The 27,400-nt window shown below is 37.5% G+C and overlaps 1 protein-coding gene across 2 annotated transcripts in view; it reads left to right on the forward strand.

Moving 5' to 3' along the window:
- Positions 1-303: 303 nt before the first annotated feature.
- Positions 304-27,400, forward strand: part of IRAK1BP1 (interleukin 1 receptor associated kinase 1 binding protein 1) — a gene marked incomplete at its 5' end in the record, with an annotated part of 35,857 nt that continues 8,760 nt past the window's right edge. The window contains 2 exons of one of the 2 annotated variants that reach the window (XM_082669242.1): positions 304-618; positions 19,452-19,517. In XM_082669242.1, coding sequence (XP_082525368.1) covers positions 304-618; positions 19,452-19,517 — 381 coding nt within the window. The remainder of the gene's footprint in view (positions 619-19,451; positions 19,518-27,400) is intronic. The other variant, XM_082669243.1, reaches the window with a different exon arrangement.

A 27,400-nucleotide genomic window follows, 5' to 3' on the forward strand; every position in this document is an offset into this window, starting at 1 on the left:
AGGCCGACGGAGCGCGTGGAAATGGGAGCTCACTGAGAGGAAGCCGCGGAGAAACCTCGCTACGGTTTATAAAGGCCGTAAGGTAAACAAATTAAAAACCAGAGCGACCCGCTCAGCCAACAACTTGTAAAGGAGACGCGTTAAGACGCTCCGCAAGGATTTAAGTACCTCGCGCCACGAGCTCCTGGACCTCCAAGCTCATCCCGGCATTCTTTGCGCCGCGCAGGAGCAAGCCCTGACGCGCTTGGGCCCGTGCGGCCGCCGTAGGCTCTGAGTTGCTATGGAAACCCAGCTGCCCTCACTATGTCGGTGCAACAAGCCCCTCAGTCCCGGGTATTCGTGGAACTGGTTCCCTGGGCTGACCGGGGCCGGGAGAACTATCTGCTCTCGGGCGGAGAGACGCTGCCCGGCCTCCGCCGCCCTCTCTCCTCAGCGCAGACCCAGACTGCCACCCGCGAGGTGCATGTAAGCGGCACTGCGGAGGTGTCTGCGACCCCCGACCGGGCGCAGGTGGTCGTGCAGATGAGCAGCACCAAGGAGGCGGCAGCCGAGGCCAAGAAGAGCGTTTGCCGCCGCCTGGACTACATCACGCAGACCCTCCAGCAGCAGGGCGTGCAGGTGAGAGCTCCGCGGGCGAGGAGCTTCTAGCCTGCCCAAGAAAACCCGGCGGCGGGGGTTGGGGGGTGGGGAGCGTCTGGGACTTTGGTGTCATCGGTGGCATTAGAAGGCTCGAGGACCTGGCAGAGTGAATCTTTGGCCCATCCTTCTTGATGAAAGTAATTATCAGCTGCAGAGACTTGTAAAATAAAAGAATTCAAATTGAATGGGGTTTTATTTGGCGATATTTGCTGCAATAATTTTGTTTTTAACGTTGAAATGACGAAGTGTTAAACATGAAATATTAGATGTAAATGTTTGCCTAAGTAGTGTGCTAGACACCAAATCATTTGTTTTATTCTGCACCACGAAATTAGCAAGTGAAAAACAGGGCTTCCTCCAACCTGGTAAAGCTTTTTTTTTTTTTTTAACCATCTTTATTGGAGTATAATTGCTTTACAATGGTGTTAGTTTCTGCTTTATAACAAAGTGAATCAGCTATACATATAAATATATACCCATATCTCCTCCCTCTTGCGGCTCCCTCCCACCCTCCCTATCCCACACCTCTAGGGGGTCACAAAGCACCTAGCTGATCTCCCTGTGCTATGCAGATGCTTCCCACTAGCTATCTATTTTACATTTGGTAGTGTATATATGTCCATGCCACTCTCTCACTTCGTCCCAGCTTACCCTTCCCCCTCCCCGTGTCCTCAAGTCCATTCTCTACGTCTGCGTCTTTATTCCTGTCAAGCCCCTAGGTTCTTCAGAACCTTTTTTTTTTTTTTAAGATTCCATATATATGTATTAGCATACGGTATTTGTTTTTCTCTTTCTGACTTACTTCACTCTGTATGACAGACTCTAGGTCCATCCACCTCACTACAAATAACTCAATTTCGTTTCATTTTATGGCTGAGTAATATTCCATTGTATATATGTGCCACATCTTCTTTATCTATTCATCTGTCGATGGACACTTAGGTTGCTTCCATGTCCTAGCTATCGTAAATAGAGCTGCAATGAACATTGTGGTACATGACTCTTTTTGAATTATGGTTTTCTCAGGGTATATGCCCAGTAGTGAGATTGCTGGGTCATATGGTAGTTCTATTTTTAGTTTTTTAAGGAACCTCCATACTGTTCTCCATAGTGGCTGTATCAATTTACATTCCCACCAACAGTGCAAGAGGGTTCCCTTTTCTCCACACCCTCTGCAGCATTTATTGTTTGTAGATTTTTTTGATGATGGCCATTCTGACAGGTGTGAGAAGATATCTCATTGTAGTTTTGATTTTCATTTCTCTCATGATTAATGATGTTGAGCATTCTTTCATGTGTTTGTTGGCAATCTGTGCATCTTCTCTGGAGAAATGTATATTTAGGTCTTCTGCCCATTTTTGGATTGGGTTGTTTCTTTTTTTGATATTGAGCTGCATGAGTTGCTTGTATGTTTTGGAGATTAATCCTTTGTCAGTTGCTTCATTTGCAAATATTTTCTCCCATTGTGAGGGTTGTATTTTCGTCTTGTTTATGGTTTCCTTTGCTGTGCAAAAGCTTTGGAGTTTCATTAGGTCCCATTTGTTTATTTTTGTTTTTATTTCAATTTTTCTAGGAGGTGGGTCAGAAAGGATCTTGCTGTCATTTATGTCATAGAGTGTTCTGCCTATGTTTTCCTCTAAGAGTTTGATGGTGTCTGGCCTTACATTTAGGTCTTTAATCCATTTTGAGTTTATTTTTGTGTATGGTGTTAGGGCGTGTTCTAATTTCATTCTTTTACGTGTAGCTGTCCAGTTTTCCCAACACCACTTATTGAAGAGGCTATCTTTTCTCCATTGTATATTCTTGCCTCCTTTGTCAAAAATAAGGTGACCATATGTGCATGGGTTTATCTCTGGGCTTTCTATCCTGTTCCATTGATCCATATTTCTGTTTTTTGTTCCAGTACCATACTCTCTTGATTATTGTAGCTTTGTAGTAGAGTCTGAAGTCAGGGAGCCTGATTCCTCCAGCTCCATTTTTCTTTCTCAAAATTACTTTGGCTGTTTGGGGTCTCTTGTGTTTCCATACAAATTGTGAAATTTTTTGTTCTAGTTCTGTGAACAATGCCATTAGTAGCTTGATAGGGATTGCATTGAATCTCTAGATTGCTGTGGGTAGTATAGTCATTTTCACAATGTTGATTCTTCCAATCCAAGAACATGGTATATCTCTCCATCTGTTTGTATCATCTTTAATTTCTTTCATCAGTGTCTCATAGTTTTCTGCATACAGGTCTTTTGTCTCCTTAGGTAGGTTTATTCCTAGGTATTTTATTCTTTTTGTTGCGATGGTAAATGGGAGTGTTTCCTTAATTTCTCTTTCAGATTTTTCATCATTAGTGTATAGGAATGCAAGAGATTTCTGTGCATTAATTTTGTAGCCTGCCACTTTACCAAATTCATTGATTAGCTCTAGTAGTTTCCTGGTAGCATCTTTAGGATTCTCTATGTCATCTGCAAACAGTGACAAGTTTACTTTTTCTTTTCCGATTTGGTTTCCTTTTATTTCTTTTTCTTCTCTGATTGCTGTGGCTAAAACTTCCAAAACTATGTTGAATAAGAGTCGTGAGAGTGGGCAACCTTGTCTTGTTCCTGATCTTAGAGGAAATGGTTTCTGTTTTTCACCATTGAGAATGATGTTGGCTGTGGGTTTGTCATATATGGCCTTTATTATATTGAGGTAAGTTCCCTCTATGCCTACTTTCTGGAGGGTTTTTATAATAAATTGGTGTTGAATTTTGTAGAAAGCTTTTTCTGCATCTATTGAGATGATCATATGGTTTTTCTCCTTCAGTTTGTTAATATGGTTTATCAGAATGATTGATTTGCGTATATTGAAGAATCCTTGCATTCCTAGGATAAACCCAATGTGATCATGGTGTATGATCCTTTTAATGTGGTGTTGGATCCTGTTTGCTAGTATTTTGTTGAGGATGTTTGCATATGGGTTCATTAGTGATATTGGCCTGTAGTTTTCTTTCTTCGTAACATCTTTGTCTGGTTTTGGTGTCAGCGTGATGGTGGCCTCATAGGGTGAGTTTGAGAGTGTTCCTCCCTCTGCTATATTTTGGAAGAGTTTGAGGATAGGTGTTAGCTCTTCTCTAAATGTTTGAAAGAATTTGCCTGTGAAGCCATCTGGTCCTGGGCTTTTGTTTGTTGGAAGATTTTTAGTCACAGTTTCAATTTCAGTGCTTGTGATTGGTCTGTTTATATTTTGTATTTCTTCCTGGTTCAGTCTTGGAAGGTTGTGCTTTTCTAAGAATTTGTCCATTTCTTCCAAGTTGTCCATTTTATTGTTATGTAGTTGCTTGTAGTAATCTCTCATGATCCTTTGTATTTCTGCAGTGTCAGTTGTTACTTCTCCTTTTTCATTTCTAAATCTGTTGATTTGAGTCTTCTCCCTTTTTTTCTTGATGAGTCTGGCTAATGGTTTATCAATTTTATCTTGTCAAAGAACCAGCTTTTAGTTTTATTGATCTTTGCTATCGTTTCTTTTTCATTTATTTCTGATATGACCTTTATGATTTCTTTCCTTCTGCTAACTCTGGGGGGTTTTTTGTTCTTCTCTCTCTAATTGCTGTAGATGTAAGGTTAGGTTGTGTATTTGAGATGTTTCTTGTTTCTTGAGGTAGGATTGTATTGCTATAAACTTCTCTCTTAGAACTGCTTTTGTTGCATCCCATAGGTTTTTGGTCCTCGTGTTTTCATTGTCATTTGTTTCTAGGTATTTTTTGGTTTCCTCAGTGATCTCTTGGTTATTTAGTAGTGTATTGTTTAGCCTCCATGTGTTTGTATTCTTTACAGATTTTTTCGTGTAATTGATATCTAGTCTCATAGCATCGTGGTTGGAAAAGATAGTTGATATGATTTCAATTTTCTTAAATTTACCAGGGCTTGATTTGTGACCCAAGATATGATCTATCCTGGAGAATGTTCCATGAGCACTTGAGAAAAAGTTTTATTCTGTTGTTTTTGGATGGAATGTCCTATAAATATCAATTCCATCTTGTTTAATGTATCATGTAAAGTTTGTGTTTCCTTATTTATTTTCATTTTGGATGATCTGTCCATTGGTGAAAGTGGGGTATTAAAGTCCCCTACTATGACTGTGTTACTGCCGATTTCCCCTTTTGTGGCTGTTAGCATTTGCCTTATGTATTGAGGTCCTCCTATGTTGGGTGCATACATATTTAAAATTGTTATATCTTTTTGGATTGATCCCCTTGATCATTATGTAGTGTCCTTCTTTGTCTCTTGTAATAATCTTTATTTTAAAGTCTATTTTGTCTGAGACGAGAATTGCTACTCTAGCTTTCTTTTGATTTCCATTTGCATGGAATATCTTTTTCCATCCTCTCACTTTCTGTATGTGTCCCTAGGTCTGAAGTGGGTCTCTTGTAGACAGCATATATACGGGTCTTGTTTTTGTATCCATTCAGTCAGTCTATGTCTTTTGGTTGGAGCGTTTAATCCCTTTACATTTAAGGTAGTTATCGATATGTATGTTCCTATTACCATTTTCTTAATTGTTTTGGGTTTGATTTTGTAGGTCTTTTCCCCCTCTTGTGTTTCCTGTCTAGAGAAGTTCCTTTAGCATTTGTTGTAAAGCTGGTTTGGTAGTGTTGAATTCTCTTAGCTTTTGCTTGTCTGTAAAGGTTTTAATTTCTCCATTGAATCTGAAAGAGATCCTTGCTGGATAGAGTAATTTTGCTTGTAGGTTTTTTCCTTTCATCACTTTAAATATGTCCTGCCACTCCCATCTAGCTTGCAGAGTTTCTGCTGAAAGATCAGCTGTTAACCTTATGGGTATTCCCTTGTATGTTATTTGTTGTTTTTCCCTTGCTGCTTTTATTAGTTTTTCTTTGTATTTAATTTTTGATAGTTTGATTAATATGTGTCTTGGTGTGTTTCTCCTTGGATTTATCCTGTATGGGACTCTCTGTGTTTCCTGTACTTGATTGACTATTTCCTTTCCCATATTAGGGAAGTTTTCAACTATGATCTCTTCAAATATTTTCTTAGTCCCTTTCTTTTTCTCTTCTTTTTCTGGGACCCCTGTAATTCCAATATTGGTGCGTTTAATGTTGTCCCAGAGGTCTCTGAGACTGTCCTCAGTTCTTTTCATTCTTTTTTCTTTATTCTGCTCTGCAGTAATTATTTCCACTCTTTTATCTTACAGGTCACTTATCCGTTCTTCTGCCTCAGTTATTCTGCTATTGATCCCTTCTAGAGAATTTTTAATTTCTTTCGTTGTGTTGTTCATCATTGTTTGTTTGCTCTTTAGTTCTTCTAGGTCCTTGTTAAATGCTTCTTGTATTCTCCATTCTGTTTACAAGATTTTGGATCATCTTTACTATCATTAGTCTGAATTCTTTTTCATGTAGACTGCCTATTTCCTCTTCATTTGTTAGGTGTGGTGGGTTTTTATCTTGCTCCTTCATCTGCTGTGTGTTTCTCTGTCTTCTTATTTTACTTAACTTACTGTGTTTGGAGTCTCCTTTTCTCAGGCTTCAAGTTCGTAGTTCCCATTGTTTTTGGTGTCTGCTCCCAGTGGCTAAGGTTGGTTCAGTACGTTGTGTAGGCTTCCTCGTGGAGGGCACTGGTGCTGGTGTTCTGGTAGATGAGGCTGGATTTTGTCTTTCTGGTTGGCAGGACTTCGTCCAGTGGTGTGTTTTGGGGTGTCTGTGACCTTATTATGATTTTAGGCAGCTTCTCTGTTAATGGGTGGGGTTGTGTTCCTGTCTTGCTAGTTGTTTGGCATAGGGTGTCCAGCACTGTAGCTTGCTGGTTGTTGAGTGGAGCTGGGTCCTAGCTTTGAGATGGAGATCTCTAGGAGAGTTTTTGTCCTTTGATATTACGTGGAGCCGGGAGGTCTCTGGTGCACCAGTGTCCTGAACTCGGCTCTCCACCTCAGAGACATAGGCTGACTCCCCACCGGAGCACCAAGACCCTTTTGGGAAGTCTGAGGTCTTCTGCCATCATTCAGTAGGTGTTCTGTAGGAGTTGCTCCACATGTAGGTGTATTTCTGATGTATTTGTGGGGAGGAAGGTGATCTTCACGTCTTACTCTTCCGTCATCTTGAAGATCTTCCCCCTGGTAAAGCTTTGCATGAAGTGATACTTCAGTATTTTTATGCAAACAATAACGTGGGGCCCGCGAGGGGGTGTGGAATTGCACCCATTGTCATTTTTTATAAAGACGCAAAAAATCTCTCCAAATTTTTTCTTTTGTAGCTTAAAAAGAAAATTAAGCCAGTATATTGTAGATGCCACATATATGAAATACTTCTACTTACCAGAGATGTCCATGAGACACATAGCTAAATAAATCTTGTTTTAAGCCTATTTCTAAGAAAAGAAGAAAAAAATGAACCAGCCTTATTTAATCAGCACAACAGCCCTGTTAGGCAGGTTTTAATATCCCCACTTTGCAGATTTAAGGAAGTTAAGTAATGCTCTGAACTTCAGCCAGGGCTGTATTTGAACTTCTGTGTTCCTGAAACCAAAATCTATGTTTCTTCCAACTAGCCCAGGCTCCGGATAATTAGAATGAAAGAGAATGAGAAAGCACAGCATGGGTCATTGTCTCAGTTCACTCATTTTAGAGCATAGGACTCTAAAGGCCAGAGCTGTGATTTATGCCCTCCCAACATTGAATTCATAAAAGTGCTTTTGTTAGAAATGACATACCCTGAAAAAGCAAGTCTTTATTTTAAGGAGAAAATACATTTGTACTGCATTTATAAACATAGAGTTATTTAAAAAGACATTTTGAAAAGATGTCTCTAAATGATTTTACAGTTTAGAAGAATTCTAATGCTAATTATAAATTATGTGAATAAAGTGAATTAATATATAGAAAAATATTTTCTCACAAAAGCTGCTGCCAGTGCTACAGACCTGTTTGAATAATATAACTAATTCTTAAGTTATTTACTTAAAATGTATACTGAGCTCACATGGCTGTAACTTCTAATATGTAAAACCACATAAATCACTACATCCAATTTATAATTACATTTAGACTTAGTGCTCAAGACAAGACATACAAAGGTCATTAATCTCCCAGTTATCTCTGCTGATGGAGGAAAGCAGTCATGTAAATAATTTGTTCAGTAGATATGCAAAAATTAATTTATATTACTTTCCAGGATGAATTATAATGTGTCTTCACAAAGTCTTTAATCATTTTAACCTTAAAATCTGGGTTTATAAACATCACTCCCCTGCTTAAAGGGCCCCTCATATTCCAAATTCTTTTGCTTAATAGATGGAGCCTAACTTTCTGTCATTTCCTGTCATCTCTCTCCCCTCGTTAACTGACTCCCATTTTTTTCCTTTAAAATCCAGCCCAGGTTCACCTCCTGAGCAGTTTTTTCCTAACGTAGCACTAGTCCCTGTCATACCACACTCCATTCCCCACCTTTAATAAAACGTATCACTCTATATTATAATTGTTGTTCTCCTTGTCTCTCCTCCAAATTCTGAAGCTCTCCAGAGCACAGGCCATTTTATCTCTTGGTTGCTTTGTATTGATGGATTATGTTTCATACACATCACATAATGTGTACTTAGAAAAAGGTTTTTAAATGAATAAAAGAAAAAAATGAATGAAGCACTAAATGAATAAACTATTAGTTCAACAATCATGTAGATCATATAGTTTTATGGTGATATATAGTTTCACATGTGAAGGCATAACCCTCATTTTTAGTGTTGTTTTCATGGAAAAATGTTTTAAAGTTCTAAGCAGTATTTACCATTCAACCATAAAACACTTATTAAACATTCCCTATCACTTCATTTTTAAATAGCATTTAACACAACATGTAATTATTTTGTTTTCTGGTTTGTATGTTCCCCCCATTGGCTGTAAGCTCCAATGTTTGCCTATTCATAATTGTATTTTTTGATAAATGTGTAATGGATGCCTCAGGCATGTTGCTAGACACCAGAAATAGAGAATGAGTAAAACTTAGGCACTGTGCTGAAGGAGTCTCATTATAGGACTAGACTAATAAGTAGTGTTGTGATGAAAGTATGTACATGATACAGTACAGCAGAGTAAGAAAGGGAATAATGTTCATTTTACTTGAGGAATTCCAGAAAGATTTCATAGTGGAAGTGACACTTGTATCAAGTCTTAAACAATGGCTGAAGGGAAAGCATTTCAGTTCCACCCTAGAATGCAGCAAGTGTATGTGTTCAAAGCACTATATGCAGTTCAGCATGGCTAGAACCCAGGAGTGCCTGGAGAAAATGGAGGGGAATTAAGAGATCAGACTGAGGAAGAAAGCTGTAGGCAGAGCAGGGAGGAAGGCCTTGTGTGCCATCCTGAGGGGTTGGATATTATTGATAATAAAAAACTGCTTACTATTGCTAGACTTTTTACAAATGTTATCTCATTTGATATTCACTCCTGCTATATGAGACTGGTATCTCAGTGGCTGTTTTACAGATGAGAACTCTCGGGACCAGAGTGATTATTAGCAGGTAGCTTGACCAAGATCACACAGGTAGGAAGTGGTAGAGTTTAGACTCCTGTCAAGAACTTTGACCTCAGAGCCCACGCTCTTTAACCACTATAGCATGTTGCTGCTTTATTGTCTTGGCAGCAGGTGATTGAGTTTCAGGTAGAGGATGCAGCAGATGCTGTTGATACCCCACATTTGTTTCCCTTGGCTCTTCACATTGGTGCACATGCAGGCCCGCCTTATGTCTGCCAACACTTGTGCATTCTCTGACAGCTTTCCCTGGCTGCAGGAAGCCACTCTACCTACAGGTGGGCCCGAAAACACTACCAGAAAATTAACAGCCCCTCCCCCTGCTCCAGCAGCCTTCAACTAACAGCTGAGGGTAGTGAGTGGAAAGAGACTCCAGATTCCTTCACCCTTGGGGAGGATAGCTCTAAGGCATGTGTTCTACCCCAGCTCCCAGAGTTTCTCTGCAGGAGTAAGTTTCAGTTGCCCACACTAGCGACTGCTTGACAACACACCCTTCAACGGCTTTCTTTCCTTCTCTGTTTCACTTCCTACTCCGCTGTGGTGTTTCTTGGAATCATCTTAAAAATTAACTGCTTGTACTCAAATCCTTGTCTCAGAGTCTTTCTGGGTGCACCCAAATAAAGATAGGGAGTGGTAGGAATAGACGGAACATATCATATGAGTTGGCTTCAGTTTTTCATTATTAAAAATGGTGACAGGGGCTTCCCTGGTGGCGCAGTGGTTGAGAGTCCGCCTGCCGATGCAGGGGACACGGGTTCGTGCCCCGGTCCGGGAGGATCCCACATGCCGCGGAGCGGCTGGACCCGTGAGCCATGGCCGCTGAGCCTGCGCGTCCGGAGCCTGTGCTCCGCAACGGGAGAGGCCACAACAGTGAGAGGCCCGCGTACAGCAAAAAAAAAAAAGTGACAAAATGAATATCCTTGTTAGGTATTTATACATGTTATTCATTATGTTCTTTTGATATTAATTCCTGGCTTATGCATATTTCTAAGGCTTATGAAAAGTTACACTCAAGGAAGAAATATATTCTTCACTAGAAATATATCCTTGGCACAGTAGGCATTATTTTCTTCTTAACTTTGCCAGTTCAGTAGTCCAAAAAATGTTGTTATTTCTTATGCTTTGGTTTTTTTACATTTGAGGTTAAAATTTTTTCATGTAATTGCCAGTTCATAATATTTTGCCGATTTTCTCTTATCTTTTCTTTACTAATTTATGAGAACTTTAAAAATTAAGATTATCAATAGCTCTCATATAGTGCAAAAATTTTCCCAATTTCATATTTGCCATGTAACTTTGTTTACAGTATTAAACGTTCAAAATTTTAAAGATTTATTTAGTCAAATTCATTAATGTTTTCAATATGTTTTCTGACTTCGGTGTAATGCTTATTGGGTCCTTCCCAAGCCTGAGGCCATAAAACCATTAACTAATATTTCCTGGAAATTTTAGAGACCCTTTGTAGTACATTAAATATTTACTACATTTGGAATTTATTTTGGTATAAGGAAAAGAGTTTTGTTTTCTCCTAAATGGGTAAGTTGCTGTACTTACCGAAATCATTTATTGAAGTCTGTATTTCTATATTGAAATCTTTTATTGAAGTCTATCTTTCCCTTACTGCATGTGCAAGAATGTAACTCAACTGATCTTAAAAATAAAAAGTATTGCTTTTTTTGACCTTATGGTCAAGTTGTATTATCGTTTTCACTTATGCAATGGTCAAGGCTCTATTTTGATGTAGTTCTCTTGGCTTTACCTGCAGCTTTCTGTATGATACCAAAATGACTGCCCCACTCCCAAGGCTTTCATGACATACGGTACCATAAAGAGAAAGACAATGGTTCGTATTTCCTGCAACCACGTAAAAATAAAAATTCCTGTAGTTCACTCTAAGTGGACAACCTCAACTTGTCTTTGTGGCCAGAGAAATGCTATACACTAATTAGATTAGATTTGATTTCTGCCCATTTTTTAACGTAATTCTGTGGCAAGTTAGATGTGTAATCCTGAATGGTTTAGACCTGTCAGGGCTTACCTTGAACCACATAGTTGCTGCTCAGAGAGAGTAGGGGCAGAATGTAGACATGAGGATTCTATATTGTTTTGTTGTGCCTATTGTTTTGAAATGTTACTGGTATTATATTTGTGGTATTCAGACATTCTTTATTTCAGATTATTGTAGTTCTTTTGGTCACCTTGTTGTGTTAGTACCACATTAAATTATTACATCTTTGTAAAACATTTGTAGGGCAAGTTCTTCCCTCATTACTCTTCTACTGAAAAGGTTTCCTGCAAGGGACATGTTAAACGACACCATGGGGACGTTATCAGGAAATCCAGACAATGGAAAATTCTACATTTTATTCTATAAATAAAATATCTGTTCATATTGTATTGTTTATATATTAATTTCAGGAGAATTGCTGAGTTTACAGTAGTTTTCCTAGTCCATTCGAGCTTTTTTTCTGTAAACTTTTATGGTTTTCTTTTGTTTACCCTTTTTAAGTTTATTCCTATAATAACATGTGGTTTTTTATGGCTATTTAGAATGTTACCTTGCTTCTTTCATAGATTTAAATAGTTATTCTTATATTGACCATTTTGTATTTTAAAACTCTGTCTTTTGTATTTAAATATAAAATATCAGTAGCTTACTTGGGAAAACTTAATGGACTAGGTTTGTATATTTTAATATTTTTTAGTTTATCACCAGTATGGCAGGATTTCCCAATGTCGGCACTATTATTAACATCTTGGACTAGATAATTCTTTGTTGGGAGGGGCTGTCCTGAGCATTGTAGAATATTTTAGCTGCATTCCTTGCCACTACCTATAAGGTGACCAACTTATCCCAGTTTACCTGGGACTGTCCCAGTTTTACAACTGAAAGCCCTATGTCTCAGGAATCTCCTCAGTTCCTGGTAAACAAGGATACTTGTTCACTTTGTCTAATCAGTGCATCACAGCCATGTACTCTCCCAACCCATTGTGACAATCAAGTACATCTCCAGATATAGCAAATGTCCTGTGGGGAGCAAAACACCCTCTGGTTGAGTTCCACTGCCCTATAGATAAACAAAAAACTCTCATGCTTTGTGTGGGATTCCACCAGCTAAACACATCAGGAATATGTCTATAGCGAAACAAATTTAGGTTTATTTAGCATGATGTAGCAAACAAGAATGCATCTCAAAGGACCTTAAGAGTGTTTCAAAAAGGGGGAGTAAGGAGAGACCTCTTATAGGTTTTGGACTTGTGCTGTGAGTGGTTCTAAGGAAGGATCAGTGAAGAAGGCGCAGTTTGGTGATTGGCTATTTTTTTCACAGGAAACCCAGAGGATTAAAGTTAGGATAGAGTTGGCTTCTGTAAAGGCAGCAATCAAGCAGAGAAAGAATGTTAATCACTTTTGCTGTTGCAGTTCAGTTAGTTTCTGTTAGAAACTTTGGTTCTGTCTGTGTCCTGTTGAAAACTGTTTATATTCTGCTTAGAACTTCTCAGTCTGATTGCCAAGAGGCAATTTTTATTTCCTCATTCCCTATAATATTTGGAATTTCAATGTTTATTAAATATGTTACTACATTTATAAGCAAGGTAACTATCTTACATATATTGCTTTTAAACTACACACATTTGCTTTAAGAGTCACTGGGATAAACTAAACAAAATTGCTTCTAAGAATTTTTTCCTCCTCAGAGAGGAAAACACTAGGGGTATAAATGCAATTCAGTAGAGTTAGGAGAGTCTTTTCAACAAATGGTGTCATAACAGTTGAATGTCCATATGCAAAAAGTGAACCTCAACAAGTACTTCACATCTTACACAAAAATGTGTTCAAAATGGATCATAGGCCTAAATGTAAAACATAAAGAAGAAGAAAGTAAAGGAGAAAATCTATGTGACCTTGGGTTTGAAAATGACTTTTTAGTTACATTACCAAAAGCACAATCCATGAAAAAACAAAAATGTAAATTGAACTTTATCAAAATTAAAAACTTTTGCTTTGTGAAAGAAATTGTTAAGAAAATGAAAAGACAATCCAGTTACCAAAACTTGGAAGCAACAAAGATGTCCTTCTGAAGCTGACTGGATAAATAAACTGACAATGGAGTATTTTTCAGTGCCAAAATGCAATGAGGTATCAAGCCATGAAAAGACATGGGAGAAATTTAAATGGATGTTACTGAGTGAAAGAAGCCAATCTGAAAAGGCTACATATGGTAATGTTTCAACTATATGACATGTCTACAAAAGGCAAACTATAGAGACATTCAAAAGATCAGGGTTTGGGAGAGAGGGAGGAATAAAGAGTCAGAGCACAGAGAATTTTTAGGGTGGTGAAAATACTCTGTTTGCTGCAATAGTGGAGGATACATATTATGATACATTTGTCCAAACCCACAGAATATACAACACCAAGAGTGAACCCTAATGTAAACTATGGACTTTGGGTGATCATGATGTGCCAGTGTAGGTTCATCAGTTGTGACCAATGCGCCACTCTAGTGAGGATGTTGATAATGGGGAGGCTGTGCATGTGGGGGGCAGGGGGCGTATGCGAAATCTCTGTACTTTCCACTTAATTTTGCTGTGAACCTAAAACTGCGCCAAAAAAATAAAGTCTTAAAAAAGACATTCTACAGACTGGGAGAAAATAATTTGTAAATTACATATCTGATAAAGGACTTGCATCAAGAATATATAAAGAACTCAATTCAATAATAAAAAAACAAGTAGCTCAATTAAAAAGCACAAAATATCTGAACATATACTTCACCAAAGAATATATACAGATGGCAAGTAAACACATGAGAAGATCCTCGACATTGTCATTAAAGAAATGCAAATTAAAACCACAATGAGATGGCACTATGCACCTATTAGAATGACTGAAATCCAATATCATTGATGATAGCAAATGCGGGCAAAGATGTAGAACAACAGAAATTTTCATTCATTTCTGATGAGATTGCAAAATGGTACAGCCACTTTGAAAGAGTCTTACAGTTCCTTATAAAGTTAGACTACCATGGGAACCATTAACCCACAAAAGAATCAAAGACTTATGTTCACATATAAATTTGTGCAAGCAGTTTATAGCGGCTTTATTCATCAATTGCTAAAACTAAAACTTTAGAACTTGGAAGCGACCAAGATGTCTTCAACAGGGGAATGGATAACTGTTACATCCGTGCATTGGAAAATTTTTCAGCAGTAAAGAGGTACAGGCTATTGATTGACAGAAGAACATGGGCAAATCTTAGATATTATAAGTGAAAGGAGCCAGATCCAAAAGGTTTATATTTTATGATCCATTCATGTGACATTCTGGAAAAGGGAAAACTATAGGGACATAAATCAGTGGACAGGGGTTGTTGGATGGCAAAGTTGTTGACTATAAAGGAGATGCACAGAGGAACTTTTCAAGGGAAAGAACTATTCTTTGTGGTTCTGGGGTGGTGAATACATTTGTCAAAACCCATAAAACTGTAAATCACAAAGAGTGAACATGAATGTATGCAAATTGGAAAAAAAAAAGACATCGAAAAAAGATTAGTTCCAGAACAAAATCCAGACTGTGACAGATGAACCTAACTCTATTACAAATGAGTGAAATAACTGCACTGAACATGGGGGTGGGAGGTGAGAGGAGTATCCTAAGTAAGTCTGGAAAATTGTATTTTACTAGAAACTAAGGATAAAGATGAAAGATACGTAAATACTATCCTCCAGTTAGTAAATTTGTTTTCCAAGGGGATGCTGGTTAACAGTTCTGAAACTGCTTTATATGTATAGTAGGCTTGAAAAATAGTAAGTGGTTGGTGGCTGATGGGAGCCAGGTTTCTCACTATTGTAGAGGGAAGTTACAGATAAGAAAGGAAGGTTAGAATGAACTCTGTGGTTCTTAATGAGAGTTGGAAACATCAAGGTGAACTCGTGTTTAGCTTGGAATATGTGCAGATGGATAGATACAGAAACAATTGTAGATGTATGTGTATATGTGAGTTTGTACACATAAATGTATTATCAAACTCTGTCCACTGAGAGGGCCTACACAGAATGACACTTGAGTAGTGATGAGCAGTCTCAACACCCAGGTCTTGGTTCTAAATAGCAATCTCAAAGAAAAGATGGTAAGCTTCTTAGTGAAGTGGCTGATTCTAGGGCTGGGCAGGGAAGCCACGACATGAGCCTATAGCATCTTGAACCAGAAAGTAAGGAAGTGCTCAAAAAATAAAAGGATGGATGGATGTCAAAGGAATATAAGATCCAACCTGAAAGAAGTCTCAATAGCCAAAGCTAGAACAATTTGAGCAACAAAATAAATAATGTAGTATTTATTGAGTGACTATGGGCTAGACCTAGTGACTTGCCTTCTATGAATAAAGCATGGAAAGGGAAAAATAGTAACTTTACAGTAAAGGACCCTGTCAGACATTACCTTAACCAAGTGATCAAGGTTAACATCATGAGTAATGTCACATGGATATCATGTACCCCCCTGATATGTTGCAATGAGAAGGGCGCTTCACCTCTGTGATATTCTTTCCTAAAGCCTATAACCGTGGTCTGACCATGAGGAAGAGCTACCAAACAAACCCAAATTGAGGGACATCCTGCAAAATACCTGATCAAAACCTTCAAGGTTATGAAAACAAGAGAAGACTGAGAAATTCTCTTAGATTACAGGAGACTAAGGAGACATGATGAATTAATGCAATGTGGTATCACAGATTGGATTCTGAAATAGTAAAAGAACATTAATAGAAAAATTGGTGAAATGCAAGTAAAGTTTGGAATTTAGTTAATGGTTATATACCAATGATGGTTTTTTAGTTTGACAGATGCACCATGGTAATAAAAGATGGTAACATCAGAGAAATCTGAAACTGAGCTATATGGAACTGTATACTATCTTAGCAACTTTTCTGTAGATTTTAATTTTTTCTAAAATAAAGGTTATTAAAAGGTTACAGAACAGCATGTAGAGTATAATTTCATTTATGGAAAAGTCTATACATAGATAGACTATACATAGATATGTTTATATGCATTGATAGATGACTTAAAATGTTCACTGAAATTTTTTTTTTTTTTTGCGGTACGCGGGCCTCTCACTGTTGTGGCCTCTCCCGTTGCGGAGCACAGGCTCCGGACGCGCAGGCTCAGCGGCCATGGCTCACGGGCCCAGCCGCTCTACGGCATGTGGGATCTTCCCGGACCGGGGCACGAACCCGTGTCCCCTGCATCGGCAGGCGGACTTTCAACCACTGCGCCACCAGGGAAGCCCTGAAATTTTAATACTACTGGGTTTAGAGACTTATTACTTTGTTCTTTTCTCTAGTATTAGATATTTATTAATTAGCATATATTATTTTTATAAAAGCAATAACATTGTTAAGTGCAACAGTAAAAGCTACTTTCTTTTCAGCTACCTTTCCTAAAATTATTTCTCTAATAATTTTTTAATCAGAAGTTTTATATGTATTTATTAAGTGAAGTGGGGGGGAAAATGAAAAAAAGACATCCAAGAAAATAGAAGATGTGTTTACATGTCATAAGAGAATACTAAATGACAGAAATGCTTTATGTTTCAAGTTTCATGTTTTCAACTTCAAGCAATGTATACAGTACTGGTTTATTTTATCTATATCCATATTGTAATTTTTCTACAATGAGTAAATATTACGTTCATCATAAAAAATGAATATTTTCATGGTAACAGACATCAGAGCTATAATTAGAACTTAAGTTCAGATTTTCAGGTTAAAGCTTTTTAGAATTTTCTAGGTCATATAATGGCTTGAAATTAGTGTATACCTTAAAATTCAGGTGCAGCTAAATCCCTTACCAAATAACTTATAATTAAATAATTATTGGGCATAATATTCTTTATTTAGCATATATTTTTAAAGATACAAAAATTTGGGGGAAGGGTGAGCTGTGACAGGGTGAGAGAGAGTCATGGACATATATACACTAACAAACGTAAGGTAGATAGCTAGTGGGAAGCAGCCGCATGGCACAGGGATATCAGCTCGGTGCTTTGTGGCCTCCTGGAGGGGTGGGATAGGGAGGGTGGGAGGGAGGGAGACGCAGGAGGGAAGAGATATGGGAACGTATGTATATGTATGACTGATTCACTTTGTTATGAAGCAGAAACTAGCACACCATTGTAAAGCAATTATACCCCAATAAAGATGTTAAAAAAAAAAAAAAAGGATAGGCTCTTCAGCAGTGGATTCTTTATTGAATGTTCACAATGGTGAATAGTCGCATGCAGAAGAATGAAACTGGACCCTTATCTCATACCATATACAAAAATCAACTCAAAATGGATTAGAGACTTAAATGTAAGACCTGAAACTATAAAACTACTAAAAGAAAACATAAGGGAAAGCTTCACGACAACCATTGGCAATAATATTGAGGGGCGTATCTATTTTTAATGTATTTTCTATGTAACTTTTGATATGTATTTTATGTATTTGACATGATTAAGCCAAAAAAATAATCCACCTAAGCGGAAATTGGTTGGCCAACATGCACTGAATAATTCCTATGTGTCACTCTTGGCAGTGACCTTACCAATGCCACAAAGGACCCATGATCTAAGAAACAAACTGCATTTAAAGACCAGTGGGGCCCAGGAGTTGACCATAGCTCCATCCCTGAAGTTCCAACATTGTATGATTGTAGCAAATATCATAACCTGTTCAATTTATTAGGGGTCAGCAAATAAAGCAATGCAATAGTGGGAAAATAAAAAGATGCAAAAATTTATAAAATATAAGTTCTGTCTATCCCCAAGGATGGGAGTAGGTCAAGAATTCATTTCACTAAATTTTAAAACCCTTTTGAAATGTAAATAAGAAATTTAACTTTTTAACCAGAATTATATAACCTATACTTACCCAGAGAATCAAAAAGCGTTAATATTACTTTTCTAAGAACAGACTGCTTGGGTCCAGTATTTCAGGAAATATTTATATCATAATGGTATAGCATGTGTGTTTGCTGAGTGCCTTCTGTGTCAAGCATTTTATTTACAACTTTTCATTAAATCCTCAAAACAGTCCCATATGATCTTGGGGTAACAGCAGTGAATGGCAGCTTGAAGCAAGATCTTAGTTCCTTGCCTGGGAATCGAACCTGGGCTGCCTGGGTGAAAACGAGGAATCCTAACCACTAGACCACCAGGGGCTAGTGGCTAGAAGCAGAGCCCTCGCTCTTGACCTCTTTGAAAAACGAATTTTACAGAGACCAAGGTTGTAAAGCAGACACAGTTTATTAGAAGCACAGCACGTGTGGTAGAGCACAAAGAAAAGCAGTTTATTTAGGACAGAAGCAAAGCAGAGCTACACACTCAGAGAAGAGTGTGGGCATCTTCGCTAATAAAGAGCGCTAAAGGCGTGGTTTAAATTGCTTATGTAGGGGCCATCTTCCAGGTCTTTGTTTTCCTCTGGCCAATCATCTTGCTTGTTCCCCATATCCGATCTGACTCAGGGTCCTGTCTAATGTGCATGCGCATCTTTCGACCAAGATGGATTCCAGTGTGCGGGTCTCTAGGAGACTGGCAGAACATATTATGGGTTAGCCCCCCCCCCTCCCTTTTTGATCCCCTAGGAACTTTTCTGTACATGTGAAGTTGGGGAGGTCTCCTTGACCTGAAGAATGAAGACGTGGTCATCTTATCTTTTTACTGCAGCAGAGCTTAGTTCCTCTCTGCTCCTGCTGTTATCTTTTCCTTGAAATGTCGTCAGGGGCCAGGGTGTGGTAGGGAGACAAGCTCCAGTTGCTCAGTCTGACACACTCCAGCTGCTCAGCCTGGGACCTCCTACCTCACATGTAGTGTAACCTAATTTTATAAATGTGGAAACTAAATCTCAAAAATGTTGAGTAACTTGCCCAAAGTTGTGTACGATATGTTCAGTAAATTTGTATTATTTGTAAATTAAACATTTTTAAAACTCTGACATTCCTACAACATTCAGAATGCTTTATGTACAAATAATTCTTCATATATATATGTATACACCACCCTAAGTTCATACTTTTTGTACTAGCTAATGTAAAAATTACTACAAGTGTAGCCACAATTATGATGAAATTTCAGCAAATATGTATAAGTTTCTGAATTTATTTTATGTTACTTTTAGGAAAGTATTAAAACACCAGGCAAACCAGTTCTTTCTGCATATTTTGTCATTCTGATTTTAATAAGTTCAGGTTTATGCTTTATGTTTTAGAGTAATTGCATTTAGTAACCAAACATTTAGTAATCATACTTTTGTACTTTCTGTTTCAGTCAGAAAATGTAACTGTGACAAAGGATTTTCAAAGGGTAGAAAATGCTTATCACATGGAAGCAGAGGTATGTACTTATCTTAAATAATTGGAAACAGCACGACTTGTGGGGACAGTTTGCATTTAATTTTATTCTTGAAACTCAGTGTATATGAGAAATGCTTCTCATGGTATTGATAAAAGATCATTTTTCTCAGTCATTTTTGGTGTTACATATCTGGATGAGCTTTTAAAATAAATTTAATGAGATTTAAGAGAAATTGTTTTGAAGTGGAATAAAAATAGCAGATGGAAGTAGCATTTAATTGCCACGTGAATAAAATTTTAGTAATGTTATCATCTAGTGAGCAGGAAGCACTACAAAAGAAAAATTTCTTCTCCTCCGATAAATAGCAAATTAATAGTCATAGAATAAAGGACTGAAAGACTTTTCAACATTCTTTTGTTTCACAATGTAATTTTATTGTTTTGTGTTCAGGTTTATTTAAAAATAAAAACTACTCAACCTTTGCACAAATTAAAAAGAACAAAATATTTTTGTACACTCAATTAATGAAAACACTTAGTTCCTAAAACTGTCGAGCTTTTTACTTATCTTTAAAGATTGTATGATCAGGATTTTATGACACCAGAGTATGTTATATGTACTTGTGGCTAGGTTACAAGACTGCTCTCTCTTCCTGGCTCCAAACATCTTGGGGTACTTTGGGGCAGTCAGGCTGCCTCCTTTGCCCCAGGAAACAAACAGGAATGAGATTTGAATGGAATATTGTTTATCTAATCAGAGAATCTTTGCCATTAGAGGTGTAAAATACCTCAAGAAATCAACTAGTCCTACCTTCAGGCAGATAATAAATTATTTTTTCTAATTTTAAGGGTGTGACCTTAGGCTTAGATAGCTTAGGCTCAGATTTTTCAAAGATCATATTATAAGAATTAGAATGGAAATTAGGATCCTGGCTTCTTACCTCTTGAGATAGTAATTTCCATAACACACTGTTGTCCCTATACTTACTTTAATAAATTTATAATTTCTTCACTTAAAATTTAACCATCTTATGATGATTTTAGGGATCCATTTGGCAAATGTTATTCTGTAATAGTGGGGACCAAAACATACCTTTCAAAACAGGATGAAGAGCGGTCTGGTAAGATTCCATACTATGGAAGTCAAAGACTGGGAGTTGTTCTAGCATCCTCCAGTAGTTATTACCTGTTTGGACTTCAGGTTGTAGTGAACATAGATGGGCTCTGGTTATCTTAGTTAATGGGGTTTGTTGTGAGGGTACACTAGTAAGTACACGAGCAGGAAAAGGAACAGTCCCAGCAAACATTCAGCCAGGCTTCATGGAAAACTGGCCAGTTTTTCAGACTGATTTATTCTAGGGACTGACCCGCCACGTACAGAGTGTGCTTTAGAGCTGCTTATTTTGTTGTAAGACACGGCTAAGTGAGGACTTGGCTGAACTCTACTCCTCGTCCTTTTGCTGTACTTACCTTTTTAATGTCTTGTATTTGAATTTCTTAAGAGAGAATCTGATTATATTTTGTATAGGGCTTCCCAGTAGCCAGAACTCTTATATAGTGTAGTCTAATACATGATTGCCCTTAAGTCAGCATCAGCAGAGACCAGGATGGTAGGGTCATGAGGTATAAAGTATGCCAACCTGTGCATAAAGAACAATGTGTGGCTTTATGGCTATGGCTATAGTGAACACCAAAACCTAATATCTGATGTATACCAATATTCTCGCAGATAGTTAAATATACAGACTAAGATTAGATGGTAGAACATGACTTTTCACATAATACCTGAAATTTTCATCCTGAAAGGCACTTCAGAGATTCTTTTTCTAACCTCCCGCCTACCCTGCTGCTTCAGCTTATTTTAAAGATAAGATATTGAAAGTTAGAAATTATCTAAGTGAGTTCTTTAAGGGTGGGTGGGTGTTTGTATGTTTGGGGTTGGAGTAAAACCTTGGCTTTGCAATTCTTATATCTCTACTCTTTCCACTTCTCATGTTGTTTTCCTGTTACAATTTCAGTGTTGGAGGGATTTTAAAAACCTGGGATATAGTAGGCATTCAATAAAAGTCTATTAAACAGAAAAAATAGTATAACCAGTTTCCCCCCTCCTTTTCCTTGCATGTTTCCATGTGTCAGGTGTTTTCCATACATTATCTCATCTAATTTTCTTTTAACTCTTCATCTTTGTTGTGAAATATTTTATACATAGATAGGTATGAATATAAAAGGCCAATTCCATTTTCAGACATCTAATCAATATACAATTTTCTAACATTAAACCAAGAATTGACTTACTAGTACTTATCCATTTTAATTATGTACCTCTCCAAGGACAAAACAAATATTTCTTCCTAGAACTATATACTTGAGGTTCAGTATCATATTAATGCTACTTTTTTCTTCTCCAAGTGTAAGGATCCCCAGTTTCTTTGGTCATTTCTTAGATGACAAGCTCTCTCTTTTGTTAACCAATTTCCTCCTAAAGCATCTACAACTATAGTGTCCTAATTGTGATTCCATATTAGAGAAAGATGATTATCTTCCCTATTCTGGAAAGTTTATTTCTAATAACACATATACGCCTGAACATTTTGGCACTTGCATCACATTGTTCCCTTCTGTTGAGCTTACAGTCATAAACAATGATTACAACTAAAAAAGTGTCTTTCTCACTTGGGGCTTTTAAATCATATTTCTCCTATCTTATAGTTTGTTATTATCACCCTGTGTTCAGCAAAAATACTGCTCAAAATTGAAGGCCAACTATAGACTTTTTCAGAAAGCTGAAAGAATTCATTACCTGTAGACTTGCAATACAAGAAATGCTAAATGAAATTGGGTAGGTGGAATGAAATGGTACTAAAAAGGAATAGGAATCTACACAAAGGAATGAAGAGCACTGAAAATGGTAACTACACAGGTAGATATGATATTTTTCTTATATCATCTCTATTTCTCTACATCTATATAAAAGATAATTGTTTGAACAAAAATGACAATGACGAACTTTAGGAATTCTAACATATGTAAAAGTAAAACATACAACAGCAATAGCAGGAAGGTCAAGAAGGGAGAAATAGAAGTAGAATATTGTAGGTTTCTTATATATGAAATTGTATATCTCCTGAAGGTAGATTGTGATAAACATGTATATACTATAAACTCTAAAGGAGACACTAAATTAACAACAACAAGAGTTATAGCAAAGAAGCCAATGAAGGATATCAAATAAAATAATAAAAATATACTCAATCCCCCCAAAAAAAGGCAGAAAGTGGGGAGGGGGAGAAAAGAAAATATGAGACAAATAGTATAGCAAGATCAGAGGTTTAAATGTAACCATATCAATAATCAAATTAAATATAAATATTCTAAATACCTCCATTAGAAGGCTTATATTTCAGATTGTATTAAAAAACACACCTCACCTGTAAGCTGCTTGCAACAAACATACTTTATTTTTTTTTCTTTTATTAATAGAATTTATTTTTTTATATCTTTATTGGAGTATAATTGCTTTACAGTGGTGTGTTAGTTTCTGCTGTATAACACAGTGAATCAGCTATACATATACATATATCCCCATATCTCCTCCCTCTTGCATCTCCCTCCCACCCTCCCTATCCCACCCGTCTAGGTGGTCACAAAGCACCGAGCTGATCTGCCTGTGCTATGCTGCAATGAAGTGAGAGAGTAGCATTAACATATATGCACTACCAAATGTAAAATGGATGGCTAGTGGGAAGCTGCCGCATAGGACAAATGTACTTTAAATATGAGGGCACCAACTGGTTAAAAGTAATGGCAGACTTTCAGTTTCTTAGTCTACGTGTTAGGAGCTTAGAAGTCACCACTGCATCCTAACCAGTAAAAAGCTGAAAGAAAACTGAAAAATCAACAACTCTTCTAGGATCCATAAGAGAGGTGAGCATACAGGGCACACTGCTACCCCCCAAACTGGAGAGACAGACAGGCAGACACAGTGAGTCACAGCTTACTAGAGCAGAGACAACAGAAACCACCTCCAGAAACGGTGCCCGGATAGGAAACTCTGAACTATAATTGACAAATTCCTGGAGGCTCAGTGTGGACAACTCTGAGAATTAAAACTCTAGAGGATCCAGTCATAGAGGGGGACCCACAGTTTTGTGAGATTTACCTCCACGTGCTCGACTAGGTTCTCACTGTGAAGATGGGAAAAAACTTCCCTAGTGTGTCTGGCAGAGGGAGGGGAAAAGGAACCATTTTGAAATATGCCAGAGTACTCTGTTCTTCTTAAGAAAGTCTGTCCTCAGGAGAAACTAGTTAAGCAGACCCTAACCTGCTGGTATATTATCAGAGCCTAACTAACCAGAGGGAAGGGAAATACCGAAATCCAATCCACTCTAGCCATCTTCTTCTACCTAAAGAGGAGGAGAAAACAACCACAACAACAACAACTCAGAAATACTTGTGAAGTTCAGTCTGGAGGCACTGGCTCACTAAAAAACTGAGAATCATAAAACAGTAGAACACTTTCCCTCTCCCTATATCTTACCACCACATTACTAAAGACTTATTTACAGCAGTTCCTTTTACTCAATATATCATGTCCAGTTATCAAGGAAAAAATTACAAGGCACACCAAAAGGCAAAAAATGCAGTTTGATGAGACAGTGCAAACATCAGAACTAGAGATGGTAGGGATGTTGGAACTATCAGACTGAGAATTTAAAACAAATATGATTAATGTGCTAAGAGCTCTAATGGATAAGTAGACACCATGCAAGAACAGATGAGCAACATAAGCAGAGAGATTGAAATCCTAAGACCCAAAACGTAATACTAGAGATCAAAAACACTGTAACAGAAATGAAGAATGCTTCTGATGGATGCAGAAGACTGGATGCAGTAGAGGAAAGAATCTCTAGGCTTGAGGGTATCTCAATAGAAACCTCAAAAACTGAAAAGCAAAGAGAACAAAAACTGGGGGAAAAAAAAACCCAGAATATCCAAGGACTATGGGACAACTACAGAAGGTATAACATACACATAATGAGAGTACCAGAAGGAGAAGAGAGAAAGGAACAGAAGAAATATTTGAAGCAATAATGACAGAGAATTTCCCCAATAAATGCCCAAAAAGACCCCTACTGGTGAGCATATTATTTTCAAACTACAAAAAATCAGAGATAAAGAAGAAAACGTGAAAGAAGCCAGAGGTAAAAACACTTTACCTATAGAGGAAGAAAAACAAGAATTATATCTGACTTTTCCTCTGAAACCATACAAGAAAAGAGAGAGTGGAGTTTAAACACTTAAAGTGTTGAGAGAAAAAAAAACCCCAACCTAGAGTTCTCTACACAGTATCCTTCAAAATTGAAGGAGAAATAAAGACTTTCTCAGACAAAAATTGCGGGAATTTGACTAAGACTGTTTTTTCGGGGGGTGGGGGGGGTGTTTTTTGTTTCTGGCCGCACCATGCAATTTGCAGGATCTTTCCCAACCAGGGATTGAACCAAGGCCACTGCAGTGAAAGCCCGGACTCCTAACCACTAGGCCAGCAGGGAAGTCCAAAAATTGAGGGAATTTGTTACCATTAGGGCTGCCTTGCAACAACTGTTAGAAGAAGTTCTTTGGAAAGAAGGAAAATAATATAGATCAGAAACCTGGATCTATGTAAAGAAAAGAAGAACATCAAAAAAGGAGTAAGTGAAGGTAAAATACTTTTATTTTTCTTATTCTTTTTCTTAACTTCTTATTTTATATTATAGTTGATTAACAATGTTGCATTAGTTTCAGGTGTACAGCAAAGTGATTCAGTTATACATATACATGTATCTCTTCTTTTTCAAATTCTTTTCCCATTTAGGTTGTTACATAATATGGAGCAGAGTTCCCTGTGTTATAGATATTTTTCTTATTCTTAATCAATCTAGTGAATACCAGTTTGTTTAAAGTAATAGCAACAATATATTCAATTTTGTATGCTTATGCATGTTTCTTATATATATACTTGTGTATGCTGATATATAAGTGAAATGAATGACTGTAATGATACAAGAGATGGGATGGAGGAATTAGGATTATTTTGTTATTATAAGGTACTCACACAACCCATAAAGTGGTATAGTGTTATTTAAAAGTGGACTTGGATTAGCTGTAAATATGTATTGCATACTTTAGAGAAACCACTAAAAAAGCTTAAAAATATATAACTGATATGCTAAGAAAGGAGAAAAAAGGGAACCATGAAATGCTCAGTTAAAATCACAAGGGCTTCCCTGGTGGCACAGTGGTTAAGAATCCACTTGCCAGTGCAGGGGAAATGGGTTCCAGCCCTGATCCAGGAAGATCCCACATGCCGCGGAGCAACTAAGCCTGTGTGCCACAGCTACTGAGCCTGCGCTCTAGAGCCCACAAGCCACATCTACTGAGCCCGTGTGCCATAATTACTGAAACCCGTGCACCTAGAGCCTGTGCTCTGTAACAAGTGTAGCCACTGCAATGAGAAGCCCATGCACTGCAACAAAGAGTAGTCCCTGCTTGCAGCAACTAGAGAAAGCCCACACACAGCAACGAAGACCCAACACAGCCTAAATAAATAAATAAATGAAAAATTTTTTTTAATCACAAAAGGCAGAAGACAGAACTTAGAAAAAGGAACAAGGGCAACAAATAAACAGTAAAGAATATGGTGGATATTAATCCAACTATATCAGTAATGCTTTGAACATCAGTGGTCTAAACGCAGCAATTAAAAGACAGAGATTGTCAAAGTGCATCAAAAAACACTACCCAACTATATGTTATCTGTGAGAAATCCATTTTAAATATAAAGACATATATAGATTAAAAGTAAATCCATGGAGAAAAATTAATCATGCTAACACTAATCAAAAGAAAGCAAGAGTCACTATTGTAATTTCAGACACAACAGACTTCATAACAAGGAGTTATCAGGGATACAGAAGGGCATTAGGTAACGATACAGGGGCAATTTTCCCAGAGCCATAACAATCCTTGGGGACTTCCCTGGCAGTCCTGTGGTTAAGACTCTGCACTTCCAGTGCAGGGAGCATGGGTTCGATCCCTGGTTGGGGAACTAAGATCCCACATGCTGCGTGGTGGCACAGCCAAAAAAAAAAAACTCCTTAACGTGCATTCCCCAACTACATGAGGCAAAAACTAATAGAACTGCTAGGAGAAATAGATGAGTCTGCTATCATAGTTGGAGTCTCCAACTCCCTTTATCAAGAAGGGACAGATTCAGCAGGCATAAAATCAGTAAGGACCTAGTTGAACTTAACAGTACCATCAATTCACTGGATAGAATGGACATCTATAAATTACTTCCTCCAAAAACAGTATTCTTCTTCTCAAGCTCTCATGGAGCATTCACCAAGATAGAACACATTTGGAGTTTGGGTCTTTTGAGCACAATCCACCCATTCTCATTGCTTGGCCCTGCAGTAAACCTTTACTTGCCGCCCCCCCCCACCAAAAAATACATTTTAGGCCAAAACTTATACCTTAACAAATTTAAAAGGATAGATCATATAATGTCTGCTCTCTGACCACAGTGGCATTAACCTAGAAATCAATAACAGAAACATAATTGGAAAATCCCAAAATACATGGAGATTAAACAACACACTTCTGAATAACATGGGTCAATGAAGAAATCTCAAGAGAAATTTTAAAATATTTAGAACTAAATGAAAGTGAAAATACAGTTTATCAAAATGTGTGAGATACAGTGAAAGCAGCTTAGAGAGAAATTTTAGCATTGAATGCATATAGTAAAAAGAAGAAAAATCTAAAATAAATAATGTTTCCACCTTAGGAAACTAGAAAAAGAAGAGCAAATTAAGTCCAAAGTAAGCAGAAGAAAAATAATAAGAATTAGAGCAGAAATCAGTGAAACTGAAAACAGGAAATCAA

Source organism: Grampus griseus (genome assembly GCF_964374135.1).
Source record: "Grampus griseus genome assembly, chromosome: 13".
NCBI lineage: Eukaryota > Metazoa > Chordata > Mammalia > Artiodactyla > Delphinidae > Grampus > Grampus griseus.